Source organism: Mirounga leonina, unplaced genomic scaffold (assembly GCF_011800145.1).
Source record: "Mirounga leonina isolate KUSES-001 unplaced genomic scaffold, KU_Mleo_1.0 Mir_82, whole genome shotgun sequence".
Taxonomy (NCBI): Eukaryota; Metazoa; Chordata; class Mammalia; order Carnivora; family Phocidae; genus Mirounga; species Mirounga leonina.
The window spans coordinates 9,792,303-9,817,419 of record NW_023270825.1 but is presented as its reverse complement, the minus strand read 5'-3'; the positions used below and the strand labels follow the sequence as shown (position 1 = coordinate 9,817,419).

Here is a 25,117-nt window from a genome sequence, read left to right as displayed (position 1 = left end):
TTGGCACTAACTTCATTGTGGGGATGGGTATTTCCACATGCATGATACATACATGCAGAGAAGTTGGCATCCTATTGTGTTTCCCCATTAGATTTGGACAGATGGATGCCTCCTTGAGACTGGTGGGGCACGCTTGTAGGGGTAGAGACTCCAACTCTAAAGAGGCCCTATTGCAACTGAATATTGCCCCCAAATTCATCCCACTGACCAAGTTTGTGCCCACCTGGCCATGTGGACCCTCCCACTTTCTTTGATCTTGGGGTTGCCCTTGGCCATTTGACCTCCCATGCTACCTTGGCCCATTATCACACCCCCTTCTTTCCCTAGAGCATGAATTGGAGCCCCTGCCCTGGTCCCAATCTCCTCTGAAGGTGATCTAGTCCCTGATATCTGGGCCATGACATTTCGGGATGGCCTCACTTCACTCTACTGCTGAGGTTAGTCAGGATGAAGGGAGAAAGCTGCTTATTCCTCCCGATGTCCCTTGTGCCTTTTCCTGGGACCCTCAGGAAAGATCCGCAGTGGTGGACATCTCCTGGGAGGCCACAACATGAGGCTGTTTCTGTTTTTGACTTTTTAATCACAGTTGATCCTGGCTTCAATGAGATTGTAGAGCTGAGGACTCAAAGCTGCTCTGTGCGTTGACCTTCCCTTGTAAACACTGCGCCTCAATGTTCACACAACCCAAGGTCAACTTTATTAGGATCTTTGCACACTGATTAACTGGTCCTCACAGCAGCCCGTGGTGCAGGCTGGTACAGGCCTTCCTGATTGTTCTGGGGGATGGGGAGATAAGCCGTCACCTGGCCTCCCACCACGGTCACCCTGCAGCCGGGTTGACGACTTTGCCCAGGAAGAGCAAGCTCTGAGTGGTCACCTCCCACAGGAGCACCAGGAAAGGCCTGTTGAAACGGGCCTGTGGGGCCGACGTTGTGTTCAGAGCCCGGGGCTGGGAGAGGAGGCCGGAGGCAACCCCTGCCCTGGTTCCCCACACATTCATGTCCACGGCCGCCTTGTGTGACACCTAGAAGGGGAAACGGGGACAGCGACAGCGTCAGCTCAGGGCACTCTCAGGGGACAGATCCCACCTGTGTGGTTCTAGGGAGCTGCAGACAGAGTCACCCCCTCAGGCCTCATGGGCCCCGTCTTCCCAGGAGGCAACCCCCCAGCCTTCATTGCTTCTGCTTCTTCCCTGCGTTTCCTCCCCCTCCCCACCGCATCTGGAGGATGGCCTTGACAGTGCCGTTTGCTCCGAGGCGGAACACAGATGAGCCTGAGCAGGGCTGTGCAGGAACCAGGCTGCAAACTCCCAACGGCAAGTTTTAGGAGGGCGCCTGAAACACCTGGGCCCTGGGACCGCAGGCTGAGCACCAGTCTCTGTTCCGAGCTGCACGTACATCTCTAAGCCTTGCTGGCCTCTTCTTGAAATGACCTGCTCAGCTTAAATCAACGGTTTTTAACATGAGTTCAGGGAACTGGGTTGTCTGATGTGCCAAACCCTCTACCAGTTTCTGTGAGAATTCCTTTTTTTATTTTAAATTTAATTGTTTAATTTAAATTCAATTAATTAACAGAGTGTATTATTAGTTCCAGCGGTAGAGTTCAGTGATTCATCCGTTGCATGCAACTTCGGGGCTCATTCCATCACATGCCCTCCTTAATGCCCTTCACCCAGTTACCCCAGCCCCCCACACCCCTCCAGAATTCCTTTTTTTAAACTCTCATCTTCACACACCTTTTTAGGAAGAAAGGATTCTGAGGCTTTAAAAAGAGTTGAAACATTTTTGGCCTTGACAATCCTTTTCCTTTCTAAAAAGTTCTATGAAGATATACACCTAGCATTTAAGGTCACTGCAAAAGGAATTCTTTAAAAGGCTAAGTTATTTCTTTTCCTTCTTGTTCACCCTCTCCACCATGGGCATGCACACATGCACTCACGTTCACACACAGGACCACATCCCTATTTCCCTTGGTTCACATTCCTAATGTCAGCTGGCCTTTCCCAAGCAAAAGATAGAAAACTTTCCTTACATAATTCTTAGCAAAGGGGCGCCTGGGTGGTGCGGTAGGTTGCGCAACCGACTCGGTTTCGGCTCAGGTTGTGATCTCAGGGTCATGAGATCAAGCCCTGCGGAGCCCTATGGGGGGCTCGATCCCCAGTCGGCTTGGGATTCTCTCTCCATCTCTCTCTGCCCTGCCCCTTCCCCCTGTGCTCTCTCTCTTGTCTCTCTAAAATCAATCTTTTTTTTTTTTTAAAAAGATTTTATTATTTGATAGAGAGAGACACAGCAAGAGAGGGAACACAAGCAGGGGGAGTGGGAGAGGGAGAAGCAGGCTTCCTGCTGAGCTGGGAACCCGATGCGGGGCTCAATCCCAGGACTCTGGGACCATGACCTGAGCTGAAGGCAGACGCTTAACGGCTGGGCCACCCAGGCGCCCCTAAAATCAATCAATCTTTAAAAAAAAAAAAGAAATTCATAACAAAGCTCCAAACAATAATCAATGACTCTAATATAAAATTACATTGTTATTCCCAGCTATTAACTCTCTTTTCCTAGTAGAGAGTCATGGATCCCCACCCATGCCCCGTGACTGGCAATGCCTCCTACAGGAGGAGAACACAGATGGCCCTTGACTATGGGCTTTAGCCAGGGGCACATGAGTGGCCTTGGCATAGGCCACAGTGAAGAGAAATGTGAAGAGCCATCACACAGTTTCTCTTGCTTTTTTTCCTACTGCTATGTGAATGACATGTCCTAAATAGGGGCTTCTCCTTTCACCTGCATCCTGGAAGGGAGAAGCAATGTGAGGTAGATCAGTAGCCCCGTGGTCGTGACACACTTCTGACATGTAACATAAACAGGAAATAAGCCTGTTCAGGCTCTGAGATTCAGGGGATGCTTGTCTCTGTAGCAAGGCTGATGGATACATTTTTTTGTCCATGACCCACTACTCTCTATAACAAAGACAGAGTTTCACTGCCTGCCCTGGGGGAAATATAAGGAATGATGGCAAAGCTAATCCCATACTGCAGAAATTTTGGCTCCATGGATGACCCCGAATGCATGTCTATTTTATTCAGGACTCAGTGTCCCTGCTCTGAGGAATACAGAGGAGAGGTGGGAAGGGAGCTGCCCATGAAAAGAAGCCTTATAGGTTGTGATCAAGACCCAGAATGGGAAAAAGAAGGGGAAACTTGACTTTCAAATGCACACTTCAAAGGAGAAAAGACCCTCCCCTCCATCCACTTTCACCACCTTACCCGGGAGATGGTTTTGTTGAGCTGCTCAGTGATTCCTGATAAGTCAGCTTCTAAGTTGAAGATGTTGGTGAGACCCATGTGGGGAAGTATTTCTTCAAGGTTATATGTCCCAGAAATGGAAAACCTTGGCAGATGTAAATCCAACAGGCTGCAGAGACAATCAGCCAGAGAGGTGGTGCTATCTGGTTAAATGCGCTGCTCCCACCCCGTCTGTGGGCAGCCCGAGCTTTGGGAAGGAGAAGTGTTTCCCAGAGGGAAGGGAACCAGTCCTACCACAACACTCCCCGCTGTACCGGAACATTCCAGAACCCTGGAACCCCCTTCTCTTTAGACCTTACAGACCTCTCGTGACCTCTTCAGCCCTCCTCTGTCTGGATCTGAGAAGACTCTTGGCATGGCCATGTGTCTTCATCTCCCACACATTTATGGAAGACTTCCTCCATGCCAGACATCGGGCAAGGGATTTTACGAGGCGTAAAATCTAGCACACGGCAGGTGTTCAACCCACATCATGAAGAATGAACAGTTACCGGGGAGCACGACTCCCCTGGGCAAGTGAACCTTCCTCACAGCTCAACAGAGGGAGGCCTGGCAATCTGAAGTTTTTCATGTCTGAAAGCCCATTAACATGCTGTTGTGATATTATAACTCTCTGGCATGAGAAACAGTAACAGGAGATTTCTGAGATTTTGAAAACTAACTTGGGTTAGTTTTGCTTTTTGAAGGTCAAAATAGACCTTCCTGGGGCATCTGGGTGGCTCAGTTGGTTAAGTGTCTGTCACACTCTTGATCTCAGCTCAGGTCTTGATCTCAGGGTCCTGAGTTCAAGCCCTGCATTGGGCTCTACACCGGGCATGGAGCCTACTAAAAAACAAAACAAAACACAAAAACCAAAAAACAAAAAACCCCAGACCTTCTTGAGGGAAAATCTATTGGTCTAGAAGATTCTATGGTACTTCCTCCTGTGCTAGGGGAAGGGGGAGGGACAGGCTCACCCCAAAGGAGCTTGAGAATATGGCGTTGGAATCCGAAACTGACCACAGCCATGTAGGTTCATAGACAACAGGAATAGTGTCCTATCCTGACCTCTGTCCTTGACTTATATCTCTTTTATTTGGTACTTGAATCTCTGCCCAAGCACAAATACCTTTTCCTATCCCTCAGTGTGGTTGGGGAGCTGAGGGAAGGATCCTGTGGGCATGAGGGCGACTGGTGTCTACCAACTGCTGGTGGGTTCAAGATGAAAGATGACCATCAAGAGGTTTGGTCTATACCCCTCCCTCCAAATCGGAGTGGGTTCTGTGACTGCTCTCACCAAAAGTATATGGTGGAAGAGACACTTTGGAGCTCAGATCTTAAAAGAGCAAGAACTTTCACTTCCTGCGTTTTGGAACACTCCTTCCTGGAGCCCTGAGCTGCCATATAACAACATCAACTATGCTGAGCTGCTGTTCAGGAGCTCAACCTAGTGTCACGGAGATGCTGCCGAGAGAGCAAGACACCTGCTCAGCCCTTATCTGAGCACCTGGCTAGCCCAGGCACCAGATATCCAGTAGAGAAGACCTCCATGCTCCAGGCCCAGTCAGCATCTGACTCCAATGCAGGAAAGCCCCATGGGAGAACCACAAGGCTGAGCCCAGTCTACCCACTGGATGGAGAGAGATAATAGATTTTTTTTTTCAAGCCGTTCCATTTTGGGGTGGTTTATTATGCAGCAAGAGGTAATTAGAACTCAGGGCCAGATTTCATATCAGAACTCTCATGAAACAAGATAGATCCCATGAGGGAGTTAGCTAGAAAATGGGGTCTAGGCATACCAGAAAAGGCTGAAACCATTGTAAGAAAAACCACAAACTGAAAAGTGAGATCAAAAGGGGTAAAAGTTGAGATCCCATAAAACTAGCACTTTGATTTTTACAATACTTTTCTTGGTATTTAATTTCCTTAAGAAATGTTTTAATTAAAATAGGGGCACTTTCTTCAAAGAAGCCCTATCAAAAAGACTGCTAGCCATCAATAATTGTGCAATATTAACCAAACATTGGGTGGGGCAGGGGGCGCTCTCTGACAGCAAGGCGGAGATAAAGTAATTGGCCTAGGTTTGTCTCTCTTCTACTTCAGGGAATGGCAAATTGAAGACTTGCCTATCTAGGGCTTTAAGTCCTTCTTCAGGGCCAAGTTAATAAAAGACCAAGAAACTCCTAATTAAATTGGATATGGACTATTTTGTCAACAAGGCTACACATTTTGGCTTTGTTGTATTTCTGCTTTCCTTGTCAACATCTCAGAGTCCACATTCCCTAGCACTGTGGCAGCCAACTCAAGTTTACAGTTCTGACAAAAATCACCCTGCTTCCAGTTTATCCAAATCCTTTGCCTCTCACTTTTACTTATTAAGCATCATACTACCCAGGAGGTACACTAGCAAATTGTGCAACTGAATAAAATGTACACTTTTTGTTTAGATTCTTGCAACTGTAACGTATGTGGTATAGTATTACTTCTTCTACATTTTGGTCAAACAAATTTTTACATAAACTAAAAAAAAAAAAAAAGAGGGGCTCTTTTAAGAAATATGTGGGAGTCATAATTATTCTTAATAATTGTCCTTAATCTGATTTTTTTTTGGTTATACTTCACTACCTTCTGGTAGTAAATTATTCTGGGAAAAGGGAGAAATAAGAAGAAAAAAGGTTGACCAGAAAAACACTCAGGAAAGGATAAGAATGATTAACCCCTGGTGAGCACTTACCATGACCAATCTCAAAACTTTCTATGTGCCAACCTGATCAATCCTTCAGCTAACCCAATGTGGCAGTGATTATGGCCTCATTTTACCTACATAGTTAGTTAAAGGGCAGAATGATGAGCCAAACCCAGGGGTTGGGCTTTTGCACTTGGCATTGATCAAAGCCTCGCCTCGGTTCTTGAACCACATCTGCTGGAGTCCTTCTGCTCTGACACTTACCTGGGCTGAAGCCACTGATCCCATTTTTTCAGGGTCTCTGGCTGCAGAGCTGCCTCTACCTGCTCCATTTTCCCTGGGTCAGGTAGGATCAACAGAGCCTGTGCGTTTCCGCTGTATTCTATCCGGAGGACAGTGCAAGCCATTTCCTGGTCATAGAAGAACCTGTGCATTTCCTTTTGGTGCATCATGGGGATGCAGAGGGAGGTCCTCTCATCCACAAAGAAGCTCTCTTGCTTCAGGGTCTGGTAGCGATTGAAAGGATGCTTCCACTTGGCTTAGGACACAAAAATCCATAAAACTGTGAGAACATACTCAAGGTAAGAAAACTATCTTATTCATAGATTTTCCCAAGATGCTAGCAAAGTCCCTGATATGTAGTCAGTCTTGATGTATGTTTTTGAATAAATTAATGAATACCGTTCCTATACATCTCAAACATGAGACCTAAGTTTAACTTGAAACTTCATTCATGCAGCAGACATTCAAAACATACTTGACCCCTCTTTCTCTTCAACAAGGTGTCCGAGTGGTTTGGTGGTGGTGGCCTTGTGGCAGATGCAGAGATGCAGATCTTTGTGAAGACCCTGATGGGCAAGACCATCACCCTCGAGTCAAGCCCACGGACACCACTGAGAAAGTCAAAGCCAAAATCCAAGACAAGGAGGACATCCTGCCTCACCAGCAGTGTCTAATTTTTGCTGGAGGATGGCCTCACTCTCTCAGACTACAATATCCAGGAAGAGTCCAGCCTGCACTTGGTATTTCACCTGCGGGGTGGTCTCAAGGAACCTTCCCTCTGCCAGCTTGCCCAGAAGTACAGTTGCAGCTAGATGATCTGCCACAAGTGTTATGCTCTCCTGCACACCCACGCTGTCAACCGTCCCAAGAAGAATTATGGCCACACCAACAACCTGCGCCCCAAGAAGAAAGTCAGAGAAGGCCACTCCACCAGCTCTTCCTTTGTCCACAGGGCGGCCTCCTGCCTAAGCCCCAAGGCCCTGGGGCCTCAATATAAGTTTCCCTTTCATCGATTGGAAAAATAAAATAAACAAATAAAACATACTTGACACAGTGCCAGACTCTGGAGAATTAAAAATGATTAAGACTTAGGTCCATGAGACTTCTGATTAGTATCATAGACTTAGTTAAAGCAGAAAAACCTGTTTTTTTTCTGCATAAACACCCAGATAAGTTGGACAAAATAATGGATAAATAAATAAATAAATAGCTGAGTTCAAAAACAAGAATCAAAGCTTACAGATACTAAGCAGGAATGCATATCTCTGATTTAGAACCAAAGTCATCTGGCTCGTTATCAGAATCAGATACAGCCCCAGGGGTGGTGTTTAATGTCTTCTCAGGGGAAATAAATGAAACCCAGGCCCACACTTGGAACTGATCTCTCTGCAAATAGTCAAAAGCTATGAAAAGCAATCCCTTCCCCGTCTAGGAAGCCTGGATTAAAAAACTCTGCCCAGCAGCTCAGGGATGAGTTAGGACAGGTCACTACATTTCCAGGTGGGGGTGGAGGGGGAGAGTCACTTGCTCTGGGTTCTTTGTTTTTATTACTCATTCAGTGTAGGAACTCCCCAACCTAAGTCTATGTTCTCATTAATCATTCAGTGCAGGGACTCCTCAACCTAGAAATTAAAATGGAACTAGTGAAACCAATAGGACTATACCAGAGGCAAATGTGAAATTGTCTCCTAGAGGCCCTTCCACAACAGGCCATCAGAAACTCATGAAAAGATAATTTCCCCTGAAAATGAGCCCAAAGATAAAAATTTCAATCCTCTATTGAAAGAGAATCAGTTGGGGCAGCAAAACCAAGAATTCAAAGTTCAAGATCTCCAGATAGTAGAATAATCTGAAAAACATTTTTTTTAGTGTATTAAAAAAAAGGAAGGAATAAAATTCATAAGAATGGGTCATTATGACAAAATGATAGGTAGATTTGAGAAAAATAGGATGTCAAAGTGAAAATATAGTCAGTGAAATTGAAAACTCAGTGGATGGGTGAAACACTAGATACTAATTCTTTTTTTTTTTTTTAATTTTTTTTAATTATTTATTTATTTATTTGAGAGAGAGAGAGAAACAGCATGAGAGGGGATAGGGTCAGAGGGAGAAGCAGACTCCCCGCTGAGCAGGAAGCCCAATGTGGGACTCGATCCCAGGACTCCGGGATCATGACCTGAGCCGAAGGCAGTCGCTTAACCAACTGAGCCACCCAGGCGCCCCATACTAATTCTTTTGAAAGAATTAGTAAAAGGGAAGTTTGAGCTGAAGAAATCAGCCAGATGGCAGCACAGAGAGACAAAGAGATGCTTTCCAGGGGGCAGGAGATATGAAAGATGAGCCTGGAGCTTCTTGCAGTGCCAGAAAGTAAGGAAGTGCTCTAAAAAGAAAAAAAAAAAAAAATCAGCAATGATGGGGGCATGTCAAGGGACCCAGGAACCAATGGAAGGATCTTCTCATGATCAATGTTGGAAAATTTTAAGCCACAAAGCTAAGTAGCAGTGGATTCAACCTCAAATATAAAATAAATATCCTTGAGTCTATAATGATATAAGTCAGTGATTGAATAAACAAATGCAAGAGAAAAGAAAAATCTCCCATGCAGAAGAATTCCAAATAATTTAGGTAGATCCTCCTTTCTCATGGAGATGAAGCATAACACCCCACTCCCTGAGTGTGGGATGTACCTAGTGACCTCCTTCAATGGGGAAAGGGTAACTTTGCAACAGAGAAATCTGACAAGCATGCCCTCAGCCAGATGGTCAAAGTCAACATTGACGGTGATAAGTCACGCTGATAGTATGCATCCTTGACTTGATGTGATAAGAAAGAATGGCACTTCCTCTCTGTGGCCCTCCTCCGCATGGCCCATCACCCCAGTCTTAATCATGAGAAACAAACAGGCAAGTCAATCTCAACTGAGAGACATGCTACAGAGTATCTAGCCGATACTCTTCAAAATCAGCAAGGTCATTGAGAGCAATGAAAGTCTGAGAAGCTGTCACAGCCCAGAGGAGCCCACACTGACACGGTGACTAAATGTAATGTGGATCCTGGAATAGACAAAAACACTAGGTAAAAACAAAGGACATCTGAATGGACCTGAGTTTAAAAAAATGGAAGAATTCATTTTCCTAGTATCATGATAGAGATATAAGCTACTAAATCAGGAAATAACACGAGTAGAAGATATGAGCCCCGCAAGTATGACATGTTCAAAGCCACAGTCAAAATAAGCTAATAAGTTGTTTATACAAATTAAGATATGGGGCGCCTGGGTGGCTCAGTTGGTTAAGTGTCCGAGTCTTGGTTTCAGCTCAGGTCATGGTCTCAGGGTTGTGAGACTGAGCCCTGCGTCAGGCTCTGCACTCAGTGGGGAGCCTGCTTGAGATTCTCTCCCTCTTCCCCCCTGCACCTCCCCCTCCACTCTCTCTCTCTCTCTCAAATAAATAAATCTTTAAGAAAAAAAAGGATCTGGTGAGGATACTAACACGTAAGTACAAGATCATCTGTACAGTACCATACCATTCTCATAAAATTTAGAACACATACACTGTATCAGATGGGATTATGGATACTTAATATGCTCATGGAGGGAGCACACAGGCAAAGGGATGCACACCACTCCTAGGATAGTGGTTGCCTCTGGAGAGGGATAGAAGGAGGGAAATGGGACCAGGGAAGGCTTAAAAAAGGAACTGACCTCTCCCTGCAATATAGTATTCTTTAAAAAAATAAAAATCTGAAGCAAAGGGTAAAATGTTAATATTTGTTCGTTCCTGGTTGGGGAGAATATGGTGGTTTTATATCACTCTCTGTATATTTTTCTTTGTTCAAAATAGATGCTAATATAAAAAGTAAGATTTTTCTAAAAAGGGGGTTCTACCTAAAAGAGTATGATTGAATGCCTAACAGAAAAAAAAATCAGAATAAAAACCGAATGGAAGAAACATGGCAAGAGAAGACAAATATTGACAAATCGAGTAGTCCTACAGGAAGGTTATGTAAATATATGGAGGTAACTACCCAAAGGGACAGCTGCAAGACTTGAAGACAGGTGGCTTTCAGGGGCAGGACTGCAGATGGTGGAGGCGGCAGTATTTTTGCCCGAGCCAGTCCTCACCTTTGAAGAAGATGTAATTCAAGAGAACCATGAGCGTGTCTTGCGTGAACTCCTGGAGGCAGTCCGTCACCTGCCCGTACGTCTGCTTTCTCACGTACTCATTAATCTGCCTCCTGGTCATGGCAGAATCCGAGAAGTTGGCAGAAAAAGCAAAAGCTCCATACAGCTCCCTGACAGTGTCCAAAAAATGCTGCTGAGGTTTTAGTTGCTTGTCCAGGAACAAGGAGTTGCCCACTTTCAGTTCAAGTTTGGGGCTGGGCAGGTCAAGGGTGTGGATGAGGCTCTGGAAACCCCGGTGGATGTCAGCTTCTGGGGTCTCTGTGAGGTTGAAGCCGAGGCCTTCCAGGATCTGAGTTGGGGTGTCAGCCTGGGCCCCAAGAGAGAGCAGGGCCAGGGAGGTAGAGATGCTCACGGGGGAAAAGAAGATGTTTCCTGAGGTATCCGTGGCCAGCTGCTTGTACAAACGCAAGGCAAAGTTGGTGACGGTGGGTGTGATTTTGTGGTAGGCGGGGGCTGGCGCGGAGAGCTGATCACGGGGGGCTTGAGGGACCCCCAGACTCTTATCTCTGTGGGCAGGAAAGGGCTGACAGTGGACAGAGGGCAGGATCCCTGCTCCCAGCAGCCACAGCCAGGCTGGACCCATCCCCTGAAAACAAGATGTTGAACATGTCATCCTACTTCATAAGTAACTTCAGCACTCCCCATTGCTCACACGGTGAGCCTCACATCCGAACTGTACCCCACACGGGGGTCATGAGGGGCTCTGCAGAGGATGAGGCTACAGACTGAGCCATAGCCCTAAATCTGCTTGACATATTGATCATCTGTCTATGAGGTTTTGTTGAGAAAAGGACTCTGGGCTCTAAAAACAAACTTCCATTGTTTATTCTCCCTTCCTTCCTCTCCCCTCCCTTCCCTCCTCCCTCCTTCCCTTCCTTCCTTCCTTCTTTCCTTCCTTCCTTCCTTCCTTCCTTCCTTCCCTCCTTTTTCTTTTTTCTTTCTTCTTTCCAGGCATTATTTGAATCATTCATTAACTTTCAGGGACTGGGGGTGACTACGGAGCAGATGCTCAGGACACAGTGACAGTGAGTGAAGCTGGGCCTTGCTAGCACCCAGGTGTGGCCATTCACGTCACTCTTGCCAATTGGAGGGCAGAGGTTGGTGTGTGTAGCTCCTGGGTCAGATCCTTCAAGAAAGGGGAGTGCCCTCTCCTCTTCTGATTTTTCATTAGGTGGAGTGTTGAGGTGATGATGAGTCATGGGGCCTGGTGGATGGGGGCCACCCATGAGGGGTGGATGGAGCCTGGGAGGACGGATCAGCTCTGTTTCCATCAAACTTGTCATCTCGAGCACCCCTTGTCACAGGCAGCCGCTGAAACCTGTATCTTAATTGATGCAGAGGTTCAGGGAAGACATCTGTCAAGGGTTCAACTGTGCACCCCCCAAATTCATATGTTGAAGCTCGAATCCCCAGTATCTCTGAAAGTTTGTTTGGAAATGGGGCGGTTAGGTATAATTGGTTAAGACAAAGTCATTAGATGGGACCTAACCTAGTAAGACCGGTGTCCTTCTAAAAAGGGGACATTTGGGCACAGACAGGCACACAGGGAGAATGCACTGTGAAGACAAAGGCAGAGATCGAGGTGATGCTTCTAGAACCAAGGAGGCCAGAGATCGCCAGCAACCCCCCGGCAGCTCGGGGAGAGGTCTAGAGCGGGTTCTCCCTCCCAGCCTCAGAAGGAATCAGCCCTGCCACCAGCACCTGGATCTCCGACTTCCGGCCCCCATGACTGTGGGACAATCCAATTCTGTCTTTGAAGACACCCAGGTTGTGGTGCTTTGTTGGGGCAGCGCTAGGAAATGAATCTTATCTCTCTAGTACTTTAGGTCACAAAATGTGCCAGCGAAGACTTCTACCTCTAGGGAGTCAAAATGGTGCAGGAGCAGGGGACTCCTTCCTCAGGGCAGGGAAGGCAGCTCCAGCTCGAGGTGAAACTGCAGTGTAGATGTGGCTTATCTCTGCTCCCTCTGCCCCTGGTCCAGTGCCCCTGTCCCTTTCAGGGTCTCCACACACACACCTCCGCACGTCCTCATAGAGCATGCACTATCACATGGCCACCCGGACTCCCCCACACCTTGATGTCCCCAGTAAGGAGAGTGCCGTCCCTTGTCCCCTTCAGAACTGACCCTTCCACCGCTGACCACCCGATCCTTGCCGTTTGTCTGTCTTGATAACGTTTGTGTCTTAATTGCCACACTTTGCCCAAAGCATTGACCTCTGGGTCAATTACAGACGCCATGGTGGTGTGGGAGAGATCACATTTTGTAGATGGTTTACAGCACCCAGGGCCCTAAAAGCCCCACAGGCCAGTTGTTGGGAGGGACCGAATACAGCCTGCTTATCAGTTATGTGGAAACAGTTTGCTGAGCAAAGTACTGCAGGCCATTTCCCAAGGCCGCGTCCTTCCTCCTTCCCTCCCCCAGAGCTCTGGTGGGCTCCCCTCACGACAGGTTCCATTCACGTTGGGAAGCAGAACAATTTAAAAATCGGCCTGCTCCTGGGGAAATTCAGAAATACAGCTGTAAGAAAACTGGTTCTGGTTTATTCTTTTTATCCCATTGACCTCACCATGTCTGCCCTTCTGCACCCTAACGATTCCCAGACTTGCAGAAGGCTTATTTCCCAAAGAGGATGGAAAGTCAGAGGGCTTGGGTTTGAATTAGACTTCACAGTATCTCACTGTGGGGTCTGCGCAAAGGCAACTCTCTGACCCGCAGTGTCCCCATTTGCAAAATGCAAAGGATAATGCCTACCTTCCGGGGTGGGAGGCACTTAAGGATTATAAGGCATATGGTGTGGAAAGCACCTGACACGTAGGAAGCACGCAATGTGAATTTCCACCCCTTTCTATAGAGGTCGGGTGTAATTACACCCAATTTCTTTCTTTCTTTCTTTTCTAGAAAGATGCCAGATGAAAATTAAGAACTCCATTAATTAATGATAATATTCCCATATATTGTTTATTTTGTGCGGGGATATTAGATCCGTTGTATCACAGGCTCCCAGCCAGATGTGTTCTCAAATGCAAGGGGATGGAATTTGGGATCAGCTCAGAGACTGGAGCAGGGGCTGCTCCTGGAGTTTGGTGGGAGACAGACAGCTCTGGAAATGCCAGAGCAGTCACATGCAGTGAAGAATGGTCTTGTACAAATGCCAGGCGTGCCTTTGTCGAGAGATAGTTGATTCATGTCACTTAATGGAATCCCTATGAGAACCTAACACACAGGGATTAGTACCCTTGCTGTGCCGACGGAGAAACTGGACTCAGGAACAAGATGAGCACCTGTTAAGTGGCAGGAGCATGATTCAGATTCTAGACAAGGGCTCTTGAAGTGTGAGCCTTTTGCTACAACCGTGTCTCAAGTAAATTTGCTATGGCAATGTTGTCATTTGCTTTGGGTTGTATTATCCCGTTTTCTTGTCTAACCACCAGGAGTCCTGGGAGTTCCTCTCTCAGCATTTTTGATGGCCAAGTTTTCCATAAAAAGTTGTTTAAAACCTGAAGTTCCCACTTAAAGCCTTAGAAGCAGTATATCGTGGCATTTTTCCTTTGGGGGACTCAGTTCTCCCATCCTTGCTGCCAAAGCCAGAGAGAGAGAGAGAGAGGGAGGGAGAAAGAGAGAGAGAGGGAGGAAGAGAGAGAAGGAGGGAGAAAGAGAGAGGGGGAGGGAGAAAGAGAGAGAGAAGGAGGGAAAAAAGAGAGAGAGAAGGAGGGAAAAAAGAGAGAGAGAAGGAGGGAAAAAAGAGAGAGAGAAGGGGGGAAAAGAGAGAGAAGGAGGGAAAAAAGAGAGAAGGAGGGAAAAAGAGAGAGAGAAGGAGGGAAAAAAGAGAGAGAGAGAAGGAGGGAAAAAAGAGAGAGAGAGAAGGAGGGAGAGAGAGAGAGGAGTACCCCGCACACCCGCATGCCTGCACTTCAGCATGAGCACGGTACTCACAGCAAGCTCCCTGGGCTGGGGGCCCCGGGTCTTCAGCACTGCGTGGCCTCCTACCCACAGGAAATGGTGTTTGGAGATCAGGGCAGCCCAGTCAATATTTGCCAGGTCAATTCCTGGAACTGGACTAAAGCAATGTGCAGCCACCAGGAAGGGACCTTCTTTATTTGGAAGGATCTGTCCTGCCTGCCCGTCCTACAATCAGAGCGGATGGTGATTCTGGGCCCCACTCCATTTGAGGATGTTCCGTTACTGGTGACAATGACAGAAGTCTCAATGTGGCTGCTGCTGACCCGTCAGTGATGTTTCCTGTGATCTGGACAGATCACCCTAGTGACAAGACCAGGAGATGCTGACCCCACCCGTCGTGATCATCATTTCATAACACACGTGGACTGAACTGCCTTGCTGTTCACCTGGAATGCACACAGTGACGTGTGTCGATTATTTCTCAGTAAAACGGGACAGAGAAAGAATGTGAGGAGGCACAGTCAGCCACACCTACAGACGGGACACTGAGGCTCTGTGAGGTTAAATTACGTGCTCGCGAAGTGGGTGGCGAGGCTCCAATGTTTTACTGATTCTTGTCATTCCCATATTTTACTGATACTTTAAATAAATATTGTCCACGTACAGAAAAAGAAAATGACTGAAGGAAATTAGAACCAACTCTGGGAGTCTCACATTTTGGATTCTAATCTAGACCCTGGCACAAGACATTCCCCTGAGAGATGAGCAACAAGGTAGTTTGTTCTAGAAAATGCGGAGGAAGTGGCGTCCACTGCATAAGCAGATGGAGGAAGGCCTGGAGATCCCCACTTGTGCGTGTTTCATGTCCAAGCAGATCCACGGCAAAAGCAGAGAGGGTGCGCTGAGGGCCTCGTGTCCCATGGAGTAGATGGTGTCCAATGGAGGACAGCCAGAGCGTAGCGTCCCTCATGCTGAAGGGCACTCATGGATACTGTTCAGTCCTAATGCCCAGTATGTTGAAGGGTGAGCATGGAGGATGGTGGGAGCCTGGTGTCCCACATGCTAAAGGAGAGTGAGCAGTGATCCACGAAAGTGCCGTAGGCTGAGCAAAGCCCGGCTGCCTGAGTGTCCCGAGGGGCTGTGCGACCCTAAACCTCAGTGCCCCAGCGTGTGGTGCCTTAGTGGGGGAGGCCAGGATAGGCTTTATCCTGACTCTGGCAATGAGCTAGTGTGATTCCAAGGTGGAGTCCCAGCCTTTCCTACACACACACACACCTTCCATTCTGTGCATGACCATCCTCCTGGCTCTTCAAACCTCGTCCATGTTCCCTCTTATCCCATGGGGGCAATAATAACTTTCTCATAAGGGGTCTGGACAGAGAAGGTGCTGCCAAAATATTTGGGGGTCTCTGCCTTTGTAGGTACCCTCCTATTTCCCCTTGGAGCTGGGTGGACACACAGAGGCCCACTGACGTGTTTGTGGGTGCTCCTCTCTGTGGTGGGACCCTGCCTCTGCCCACCCAGCTTCCTGCCTGGGGCTGCCTGGAGGAGTTATACTTGTTGTGTAGATGAGCCGACAGGCTCTGACTACCAGCTGGGCAGGAAGCAAGGCCAATAAGACAGCCCCCCCCCCCGAAGAGACCCTCACACCCTGCTTGCGCCTCTCAGAATCGCTTCCCTGCATATATCCATCCTTTTTCAGGACAGAAGGTACACCTGCCAAGTGTCCCCAGCAGGCCCCCCACCTCTCCTTATCCTGCCCTGTTCCCAGGACAGAAGACCAGCAATGACCCGCCCCAGCTCCATTCTCAGCCCACACGTCTCAGACTCAGCTTCTGTTGATTCAATAGCAGTGAATTTTATTCACTTTATTCAGGAGCTGCTGAGTTCCAGCTCCGCAGAGCCTGGCCCCATCTCTACTCAGCTATGGGGTTGAAGACTTTGCCCATGAGGATTGCTTGTTGAGTCATCCAATCCTCCACAAACAGGAAGAAGGGTCTGTTGAATTTCACGACCAAGGGAGCTGCTGCATGTGTATGCCAGGGGATGGCGTTGCTCGAGTCCATGTCCTCGGGGGTGTCCATCTTGCCTTCCTCACTCACCTCCATTGTGGCTTCGTGTATCGCCTGGGGAGAAACAGGTCTTGTCTCAGCTCTGGGCATGGTGGGGGGGAACGCTGGCTCCCATTCCTGGAGAATCACCTGAGACTCTCAGCTGTCGGACCCAGACGCCTCAGGACAGGGTCCACACTAACTGCCGAGCTCCATCTCCCCCAGTGCAGGCAGAAAGTTCGAGGAGTTTAGGTGTTTAAATGAGAGGAAAGGGGACTAGAACTCAGAGCAAACCTGGGTGGTCTGAAGGCTTAGGAAAAGATCCTATAGAATCACTGAGGGTGGGCCTCTCAAATGCTTTCAAGAAGGATGTGGTGGTAGAGAGAAAGGGAGGGAGGGAAGGGGCTGGTTTTTCCATCTGTATGGAAGAGCTTGTCCCCCCTCTGATCTGCAGGAGGCTCTGCCAGGCCCCTGGGGACCAGGCTCTTGTCCTGTGAGGGGCACGGCATCCCTGAGCCCCAGCCCAGCCCTCCCGCACTCAGTGTGTGCTCATCCAGGGGATTCTGTGAGTAGGGAAACCTGTGACCCCAGAAAAACTGCATCCCAGCCGGGGCCCGGCCCTGGGAACTCCATCCGGTGTCCTCCGTGAGTGACAGCTCGCTCTTCCCTCAGTTAGAGACCAGACACTGTCCCCTCCCCAAGGTCTTTGGGAGAATCAGGTGAGAGAAGCCTGAAAAATTGCTTTGTAATCTATCAAGTGCTGCACCATGATGAGGGATTATGATCACTAGGCTCGTCCTGGGCAATGTGTTACGGGATGGCCACCAAGCAGCCAGCCGGTCTGTGACCTTGGTGGAGTAATGAGAGGCAGCCCCTTGTGCCCACAAATGCTCCACGGCAGGCATCTGGATATCTTGCAGGCCTCTCCAGTTGGCAGAGCAGTCCCTGCTTGCTCCTCCACACCCCCCGCGGCCCCTCTGTCTTTCCTGTCTGGGGCTGGCTCCAGCGTGGGCCAGGCTCCAACTACAGAGCTGCCCTCTCTGACACGTCCTTCCCTGCACCCCAGCTCTGTCTTCAAAAGTCACACAGGGTCTCCTCACCACCGCTAACGCTCCCACCAACACCCCGTCAAACCGCATTTAGGCCTCATCTGGGTTATGGGCCATGCTTCCTGCACACCGCAGAGCATCGCTTTCATAGAACACACGTCAGTTCGTGTCAGCCTCGGTGGTCTTCCATGTCCGTCAGAACAGCCCCCGGGCCTGTGCAGGACCTGCAGACCCATGTGGCCCACGCTGCCTCTTTTCTGACCTCACCGGCCACCTGTCTCGCTCTCATGCACCATGCTAACTGTGTGGGCCTCCTCAGGGTTCTTCGAGGATGTCAAGCCCACATCCCCCTCAGGATGCACTTGAACATGCGTCCTCTCGATGTGCTCCCTTGCGCTTTTCTTTCCTTCTTCAGGCCTCTGCACGAACGAAAACCCAGCCCGACAACTTTCCTGGACAGCCCCCCTGCAAGCCAGCCCACTGCACCCCAGCATGCTGTTCGGTTTCTGCCTTTCCTGCCTTCACAGAACGTATCACTGGCTGACATGGGACATAGCTATTCATTGGTATGTCCCCTGTCTGACCCTATCAGGAGAATGGAACATCTATGATGGTAGGACTTTGGCTCATTTACGACTTTATCCCCAGAGCCTCCAAAAGTGCCTGATGCAATTGCTTATGAATGCCTGAATGACCAAAGAATCTCAAAAGCCAATGGACCAGGGCAGATAATATTTATAACTATTTTTTTAATTGTTTTTCATTCAGAACTGTTGTGGATAAAACAGAAGCTCTAGAAATTGCTCTACTCACCTCAAAAATAGCTGGGAAATCCTCCTCTGTGATGCCTGAGAAGTCTGCTGCTGTAGTAAACACATTGCTGATGCCCATTTTGGGAAGCATTTTTTTTAAGTCTATCTTGGAGGAGATCTTGAACTTGGGCATAATTAAGTGCACCCATCTGTTAGGAGTGAAAACCGCAAGGAAGCTGAACATGTCTCTCTCCCAGGTCCAGGGGACACACCTCGTTTTTGCTTTTAGGCCTCTTCCAAGGGAGAGTTAAGAAAGGATGAGGCATGGGTGCTTGTGTGGGGAGAGGTTGATGGTGATGGAGCATAAGCAGCAACTGTGCATTTCCAGGCCACGCACTTGCCTAAAATACACCTTACGATTCAAGCTATGCCCCTCATAGTCTCCCCAACCACGAGAAGATGAGGGTCAGGGCAGGGGATCCAGCCCTGAGTCCCTCCAACCCTCCAGCTATAGGCAGGCATTTAATTGAGTGGTGATCCAAAATATGGTGCAGGAGGTCTAGTGCCTAGTGCCCTCCCCCTACCCAGCATGTCGTGTTGTTCACGACCCAGTATATTTTCACCTGTGTTTGTGTGATATTAAGCTTCTGAATGGGTCATAACCCATCCAGTTGGGTTCTTCTCTTGGGGTACCCCCTGTCCCAACCATGCCACTGTGTGAAGTACAGCTATGGCAGATGATGGCAGACACGCTCCGCTGTGGTCCTCAACCACGGATATGCTACATGGGCAGTAGCTGGTGCTCCTACATGGCATGGGGTGAACACTATTTGGAGATTTTTTTCCCCAGTCTACACGTTTACTGCCTAAAGACTGCCCCTGCCCTCGCCAAGATCAGTGAGCCATTGGAAATCATGCTTTTATTATGTAATTTGCCCATATTTGATTGGACCGTGGTGGATACCATAACTAAGCTGGATCAATCCAATACTCCCTTCCAGGAATATGTCATTGGAACAGAAACATATTAGGTTCAGTATCAAGTGGAGCATTTGCTTGAGTGGAAGAGAGCCAAGTCTGTCCACGATGGACTCAGCTGGGAATTTACCTCTTAGGATCCTTCTCTGAGCATCATACCTAATTAAGATCCCCAATTAATACTCTACTTCTGAATCCTCTATTCTATCACCTACTCATTTTTTCCATAGTTTTACTGCAATTTGAATTTATACGTTTATTAGTTGACTTACTGCCTCTCCCACCAGACTGGAAATCTCACAGTGACAGAGACGTGTTGGCTAGCCTTTGTATTCCCAGCACTGAGCAGTGTCTGGCATGGAATCGATGCTCAGGATACATGTGTCGGGTGAGTAAACCAGCGGGTTTGCTGAGCCAGAGAGGTGAAGAGCAAGGACAAATGACAGCAGGGAGATGGAGTTCCCAATGATGTTGCGGTCCCCTGTCCAATCCCTTGTGACACCAGGCTGCGTTTATCGTCTTAGGTGCATCTTTCTGATACATACCTTTCTTTACCCCCTTGAGCTTGTATGGAGTGGGTTTTTGATACATGTTACAAAAAGAACCATCATTTAGACAGTTGAAGGGGCATCCGGCTGATAATGGAAGCCAGGCTCTCATTTTTCCTGCTTGGCTTCTTTCATTTTCCACAAATATGCTAGGAAATAAGCAAATACTCAATTTCCCTGAAATAAGACTTTTGTACAGAGGAAGTGAGATCTGAGCAAAATTTCAATGTGAATCTAGAATGTCCCTCCAGAGTAGCATACCTCATGCCACTGGATTTCAGAAGTGTAGCTCTTTGAACAACCATCTCTTTTACAGTACAGTCGGGCTGTCCTACATCTGGGAGCACAAGGACTATGGACATGTTTCCAATGAAAGGAATTTTAACCATTGTAGCAAACAGCTTCTCCGATCGGCTATAAATCATGTGTTCCTTCTTCCACATCATGTCCACCTGCACTGTGGTGTGCTCATCCACAAAGAAGTCCTCCTTGTGCATGAGGTTGGTATGAAAAGCCATTTTCCAAATGCCTAGGAGAATCAGAAAGGAGAAACTCAAAGAGACCTGTTGGAGAAGGCATCAGCACCCACATGTCTGGGGACCCCAGAGGTGAGGGGCTTGAGAAGGGAGTAGCCTCCTTCCAGTGATACCTGGACCTCAGTGAACAGAATATGTAAAATCCCAGATGGATGCGAAGGAAAAAAAGGCAAACACACGAGTTTTGAAAATATTCACCATAGGATTTCTTTAAATCTATATTCTTCAAAAGATATTTCCTAAAATACTGCCTGCCTCTGGAACTATAACACCAAGAAAGGATTCTGTTGTCAAATAATTTGGGAAACAATGACCACAACACCCCTTCTTTGAAAATTCCCACCGCATTTTAGTGGATTAAGAGTTCCGATAGGCAACTGATGAATAACTGAGCTCTACAACTGAAACTATGTATAAATTAATTGAATTTAAGTAAGATAAGATAATTTAAAAAAGAGTTCTGAGAAGTCTTATGACAAAGAAATCTGCTTAAAATTGTTTAACGTATTCAAGGAGGGAGAATTTTCATCAGAAGAACATACACTTGCGTGCACATGGGTGCACACTCACTCCTGCGCAGAATCCTCTTCTGCCATCAAGAGTTACTCCATCTTACGCCAAAATATCTTAAGTTTGGCCAACGATATGACCGAAAGGGTTGGGAACAGAAACACTTAAAAATCCTAGATAATTGGGGCGCCTGGGTGGCTTAGTCATTAAGCGTCTGCCTTCAGCTCAGGTCATGATCCCAGGGTCCTGGGATCGAGCCCCGCATCGGGCTCCCTGCTCAGTCTGGAGTCTGCTTCTCTCTCTCCCTCTGCTACTGTCTGTCTCTTTCTCTGTGAAATAAATAAATAAAATCTTTAAAAAAAAATGTTAGATAGCACAATGAAATAAAAGCAAATTAAAAGTTTTGAATCTACTGGCCTATGGGACATGGGATAGAATCACAAAAACTAGGTTTTTTTCTGACTGAGATTTTTCAGGAAACACAAGGGCAAAGGTTACCCAAACAGGAATTCATGCACTTGATAAACCTTACCTTTGAAGAAAACGTAATTTATAAGAAACAGGAAGGTATGAGGGTTCAGAGAGGTGATGAATCTCTTGGTTCCCTTGTGCATTTTTTTAGCCACAAAGTGGTTGATTTGCTTCTTGGTGTGTTTTACATCTCGAAAGTCAATCATCTGGGCCTTCACGTCATATATCCCCTCTGTGTCCCACAGAAACGGGGTGTTGATCTTCCTGTTGCTATCGATAAAGAGCATGTCCCTGTGCTTCAGGTGCCCCTCCCTACTCAGCTGCTTCAGCATCTGGACGACACTCTGGAAGCCATGGTGCACGTCCCACACCCTCATGACTTTGAGGTCAAATCCAAGGCCCTCGAGGAGGTTAGTGAGTGTTGTGGATCTGGTCCCCAGGGAAACCATGGCCAAGGAGGCAGAGATACTCAGAGGGGAGAAGATGATATTCTTTCTGGGATGCTCCATTAACAGGGTTTTGAACAATTTGTGGGCGAAATCCTTATTGCCAGCTTCTATCTTGTGGCGGATGGGTGAAATTTTCCATGGTGAGACTGGGTAAATATTCCATTTGGATCTTTGTTTCATCTCACAGCAGATGCTATTAAGAAGGCCACAGAGGATGAGGACCAGAGAGAGAGCCAGGTGCATTTTCCTGTGGGACATTTCTGCAGCAATCCAGGGAGCTCTAATTGGAAGGAAGGAACATTCCATGGAACATGTTCTCGATGCTAAGGGGCTTGAGAAAGGGCCCATTATTACCTGGGAGCTGGGGGTTTACTCTTAGTCCTTGACTGGAGGATGCTAACTCAGGCTAATGAGGAAAGGCTAAAGTGTTTTGGAATGTGACTTTAGGCAAATTAAAGATAAATGACTTGATGACAAGGGATCCAATTCTGCCTCTGGCCTGTGCTACAAGTGGGTCCTAATGCAAGTCACTTCTCCAGCCTGGTCCTAGCACCTCTTGTCACTATGACATTCTATGATTTTGAGCAGCACTCTATACTGGGACTTCTCTCTCTCTCTCTCTCTGTCTTTTCTTTTTTTCTGCTCTTTTTTTTTTTTTTTTTTTTTTTTTAATACAGGGCTCATAACAAAGTCCCGAAAAGTGTGGAAAGGGAAGGCAAGGAGAGGGATAAAGCAGGGAGTGCAGATTGAAATGTTATAGAGATCTGGCCAGAAATACACACAGACAAGGCCAGCAAGCATCATGTAATAAGGACCACTGGGGACTGTGGCAAAGGGAGAGGCATGCCCAGGTCAGAGGCAGGCAGGTACTACTCAGCCCAGCTATGTTCACCGTGTGGGAGTGCTGGGTCAGTGGTGCCCGATTTTTTTTTTTTTTTAATGTTTCTGAAGAAGCTGGAAACCTAGATTTTTGCATGAAAAATTCAATCTTGTCAAAAGCACTTGCTAACACTATCTAGCTCAGATGGAGACCAGATCTGGCTTCAGGGCGGCCGGGTGTGATTTCTGAAAGGAAGCCCAGGTGGTGCTCAGGTGACTGGGTCATGAGCTGAATGGAGGGCCTGGCAAAGTTGTCTCAGGTGATCCTGGCCACCTCCTGTGGGCCCTCCCGGTCCTCACAGCTACTGCCCCATCCCATTGTTGGGGGGAAAACCTCTCTCTTCCCCCGGATGTGCCCCCCACGATTAACTGGGACTAGAAGTCAGGCCTGCAATCTGAAAGGTGCTCTAATGGTGGGATTTCTGGCACCCCCAATGGGAAGGGAAAAGATGTGAACTATGCCCTGAGTTTGTGTTCAGTTCAACCTCTTTAGGGCAGGGCCCTGTCTTCCTGCCTGGTTTTCCTACAGTTCCTGACACAGCTCTGGGCACAGGGTCCGCTCCTCTGCATGTGTCTGGTGATCCATCACCATGGCATCTCTTGTCATGGCTACCGAAATAGCATCTGCTGTAGATGAAGGTTTATGTCCCTCAAAATTCCTATGTTGAAGTCCTACTCCCACATGTAATGGTGTCTGAAGGGAGGGCCTATGGGAAGGAATTAGGGTCAGACAAGGTCATGAGGGTCCCTTATATATGGTCATAGGTTAGTGCCCGTGTAGGAAGAGACACCAGAGCATTGGCTCTCCCCTGTCCTTGACCCTGTGCCTATACCCACAAAGATGAGGTCACATGAGGACATTGCCAGAAGACCAGGGAGAGGGCTCTCACCAGAACCCAACCGTGTTGGCACCCCGACCTCAGTCTTCCAGCTTCCAGAGCTGTGAGAAAATAAATGTCTGTTTTCTAAGCCCCCCAGTCTGTGGGATTTTGTTATGGCGGCCCAAGCTGACTAAAATAGCATCTCTCAGTTCTCAGTCTTGCCCCCCACTGACCCTTCCAGCCACTCTGCAGCCAGCATGGGTTCCCCAAAGCATAATCGTCATTTCCTCTTCCTGGCTCCCCATGAGCTTCGAAGAGATGGAATACAAATTCTTCAGGTGACAGAGAAGCTCTAAAGACCCTGGTTCCTGTCAACCAGACTCCTGGCCCTGAGCAGCCTGCCCCATGCCCTCGTTGTCCCCTCCAGCACCCCCAGCCACGGCCCTGCCTCCCACTGCCCCACCCCTGACATTCCCCCAGCAGCCCCCCTCCTTCCCTGCCCCCTCCATCCACCTCATCTGAGTGGGGGAAGGGGCAGTAAGGGGAGTAGGGCACTGTGGTTGAGGGGGGGCACGAGGGGGAGGGGGCCATGGGGTGGGGAAATTAGCGTATGGAAGAGATTCCAGAAAATACACACACACGCTTATCACATTGGATTTTCCATCCTCTTCCTAAGGCAAATACTACCTGAAACATGGCAAAAAGGAACAATGAAACACACACTCCGTGGAACCAGTTCTGTCTCCGAGAGAAAGGTGACTTACCTTCCAGAGGAGCTGGGGTTGCCACGAGCTCTTTGTATCTGCCCATGCCTTATTTATACTGCCGCGGGGGTAGCGACGTGGATAAACCTGAGTTAATATTAACGACCGACAGATCATGTTCATATACTGTCCAAAGCAAACAACAACTGAATCATTTATGTTATTTTTCTTTGCGCATCAGTCCCCAGTGAGACAATGGGCAAAGTAATGGCTATGGAGCCATTTGTGTTACTGGTCATGAATTTGCTCAGGCAGCGTTTGGCAAACATCCACTTAACCCCTCCTGAGAGCCATGCTCTGGCTTAGTACCGGACTAACAAGATGCTTAAGGCCTGGCTCCCACTTGAAGAGAACCCCTGGCCCCAAGGAACTCTTGGTTTAGAAGGAGAAACACACATGTAAAAAGATTGTGGGGCCCATGTGACTAGTCAGGAAGAGTACACATTCCCAGGAAGGAGCTGTGCAAGGGAAGAGAAGGACCCAGTGAATGACCTGGGACCATCAGGAGAGGGTGGGTACCTTTCATCCAGGTCTTAAAAAGATAGGCAGGGGGCGCCTGGGTGGCTCAGTTGGTTAAGCGACTGCCTTCGGCTCAGGTCATGATCCTGGAGTCCCGGGATCGAGTCCCGCATCGGGCTCCCTGCTCGGCAGGGAGTCTGCTTCTCCCTCTGACCCTCCTCCCTCTCATGCTCTCTGTCTCTCATTCTCTCTCTCTCAAAAATAAATAAATAAAATCTTAAAAAAAAAAAAAAAAGATAGGCAGGAGTCTACACATCCTCACAGAAGTCTGAACAGGGAATTCTGGATGGTGGGGTGGGATGGTGAAGATGCCTGGCACTTGTGAGAAGGGTCAAGACTATATATGTAGGGTTATTCCAAATCTAGACGGAATTTACTACTGGCATGATGGAGAGAAATCACTGACAAATCCTTTCCTTAGTAGCAACTAAGAAGCTAGACACAAACAACCATTGTC

The 25,117-nt window shown here is 47.9% G+C and overlaps 2 protein-coding genes and 1 pseudogene across 2 annotated transcripts; 1 reads left to right on the top strand and 2 right to left on the bottom strand.

Annotated features, from left to right (window-relative positions):
* Nucleotides 1-562: 562 nt before the first annotated feature.
* LOC118002188 (serpin A11-like) lies at nt 563-14,544 on the bottom strand. Its single transcript, XM_034992492.1, has 5 exons — nt 14,367-14,544; nt 10,372-11,017; nt 6,231-6,504; nt 3,263-3,410; nt 563-1,024 (listed from the first exon to the last, which is right to left on the bottom strand). The coding sequence occupies exons 2-5, from the start codon at nt 11,012-11,014 to the stop codon at nt 821-823; spliced, it is 1,269 nt and encodes a 422-aa protein (XP_034848383.1). The 5' UTR covers nt 11,015-11,017; nt 14,367-14,544; the 3' UTR covers nt 563-820.
* On the top strand, nt 6,788-7,273 carry LOC118002452 (annotated as a pseudogene).
* Nucleotides 14,545-16,168: 1,624 nt separating the features above from the next.
* On the bottom strand, nt 16,169-24,156 carry LOC118002342 (uteroferrin-associated basic protein 2-like). Its single transcript, XM_034992716.1, has 5 exons — nt 24,142-24,156; nt 21,290-21,957; nt 19,973-20,240; nt 18,247-18,394; nt 16,169-16,459 (listed from the first exon to the last, which is right to left on the bottom strand). The coding sequence occupies exons 2-5, from the start codon at nt 21,933-21,935 to the stop codon at nt 16,250-16,252; spliced, it is 1,272 nt and encodes a 423-aa protein (XP_034848607.1). The 5' UTR covers nt 21,936-21,957; nt 24,142-24,156; the 3' UTR covers nt 16,169-16,249.
* Nucleotides 24,157-25,117: the final 961 nt, after the last annotated feature.

Coding starts and splice junctions, on each gene's coding strand:
- LOC118002188 (XM_034992492.1), bottom strand. CDS start 11,014: ATGGGTCCAGCCTGGCTGTGGCTGCTGGGAGCAGGGATCCTGCCCTCT. Junction 6,505..10,371: donor GAATTACATCTTCTTCAAAG/GTGAGGACTGGC, acceptor TTGTGTCCTAAG/CCAAGTGGAAGCATCCTTTC. Junction 3,411..6,230: donor GATCAGTGGCTTCAGCCCAG/GTAAGTGTCAGA, acceptor TTGTCTCTGCAG/CCTGTTGGATTTACATCTGC.
- LOC118002342 (XM_034992716.1), bottom strand. CDS start 21,935: ATGTCCCACAGGAAAATGCACCTGGCTCTCTCTCTGGTCCTCATCCTC. Junction 20,241..21,289: donor AAATTACGTTTTCTTCAAAG/GTAAGGTTTATC, acceptor TGATTCTCCTAG/GCATTTGGAAAATGGCTTTT. Junction 16,460..18,246: donor ATTTCCCAGCTATTTTTGAG/GTGAGTAGAGCA, acceptor GTTTCTCCCCAG/GCGATACACGAAGCCACAAT.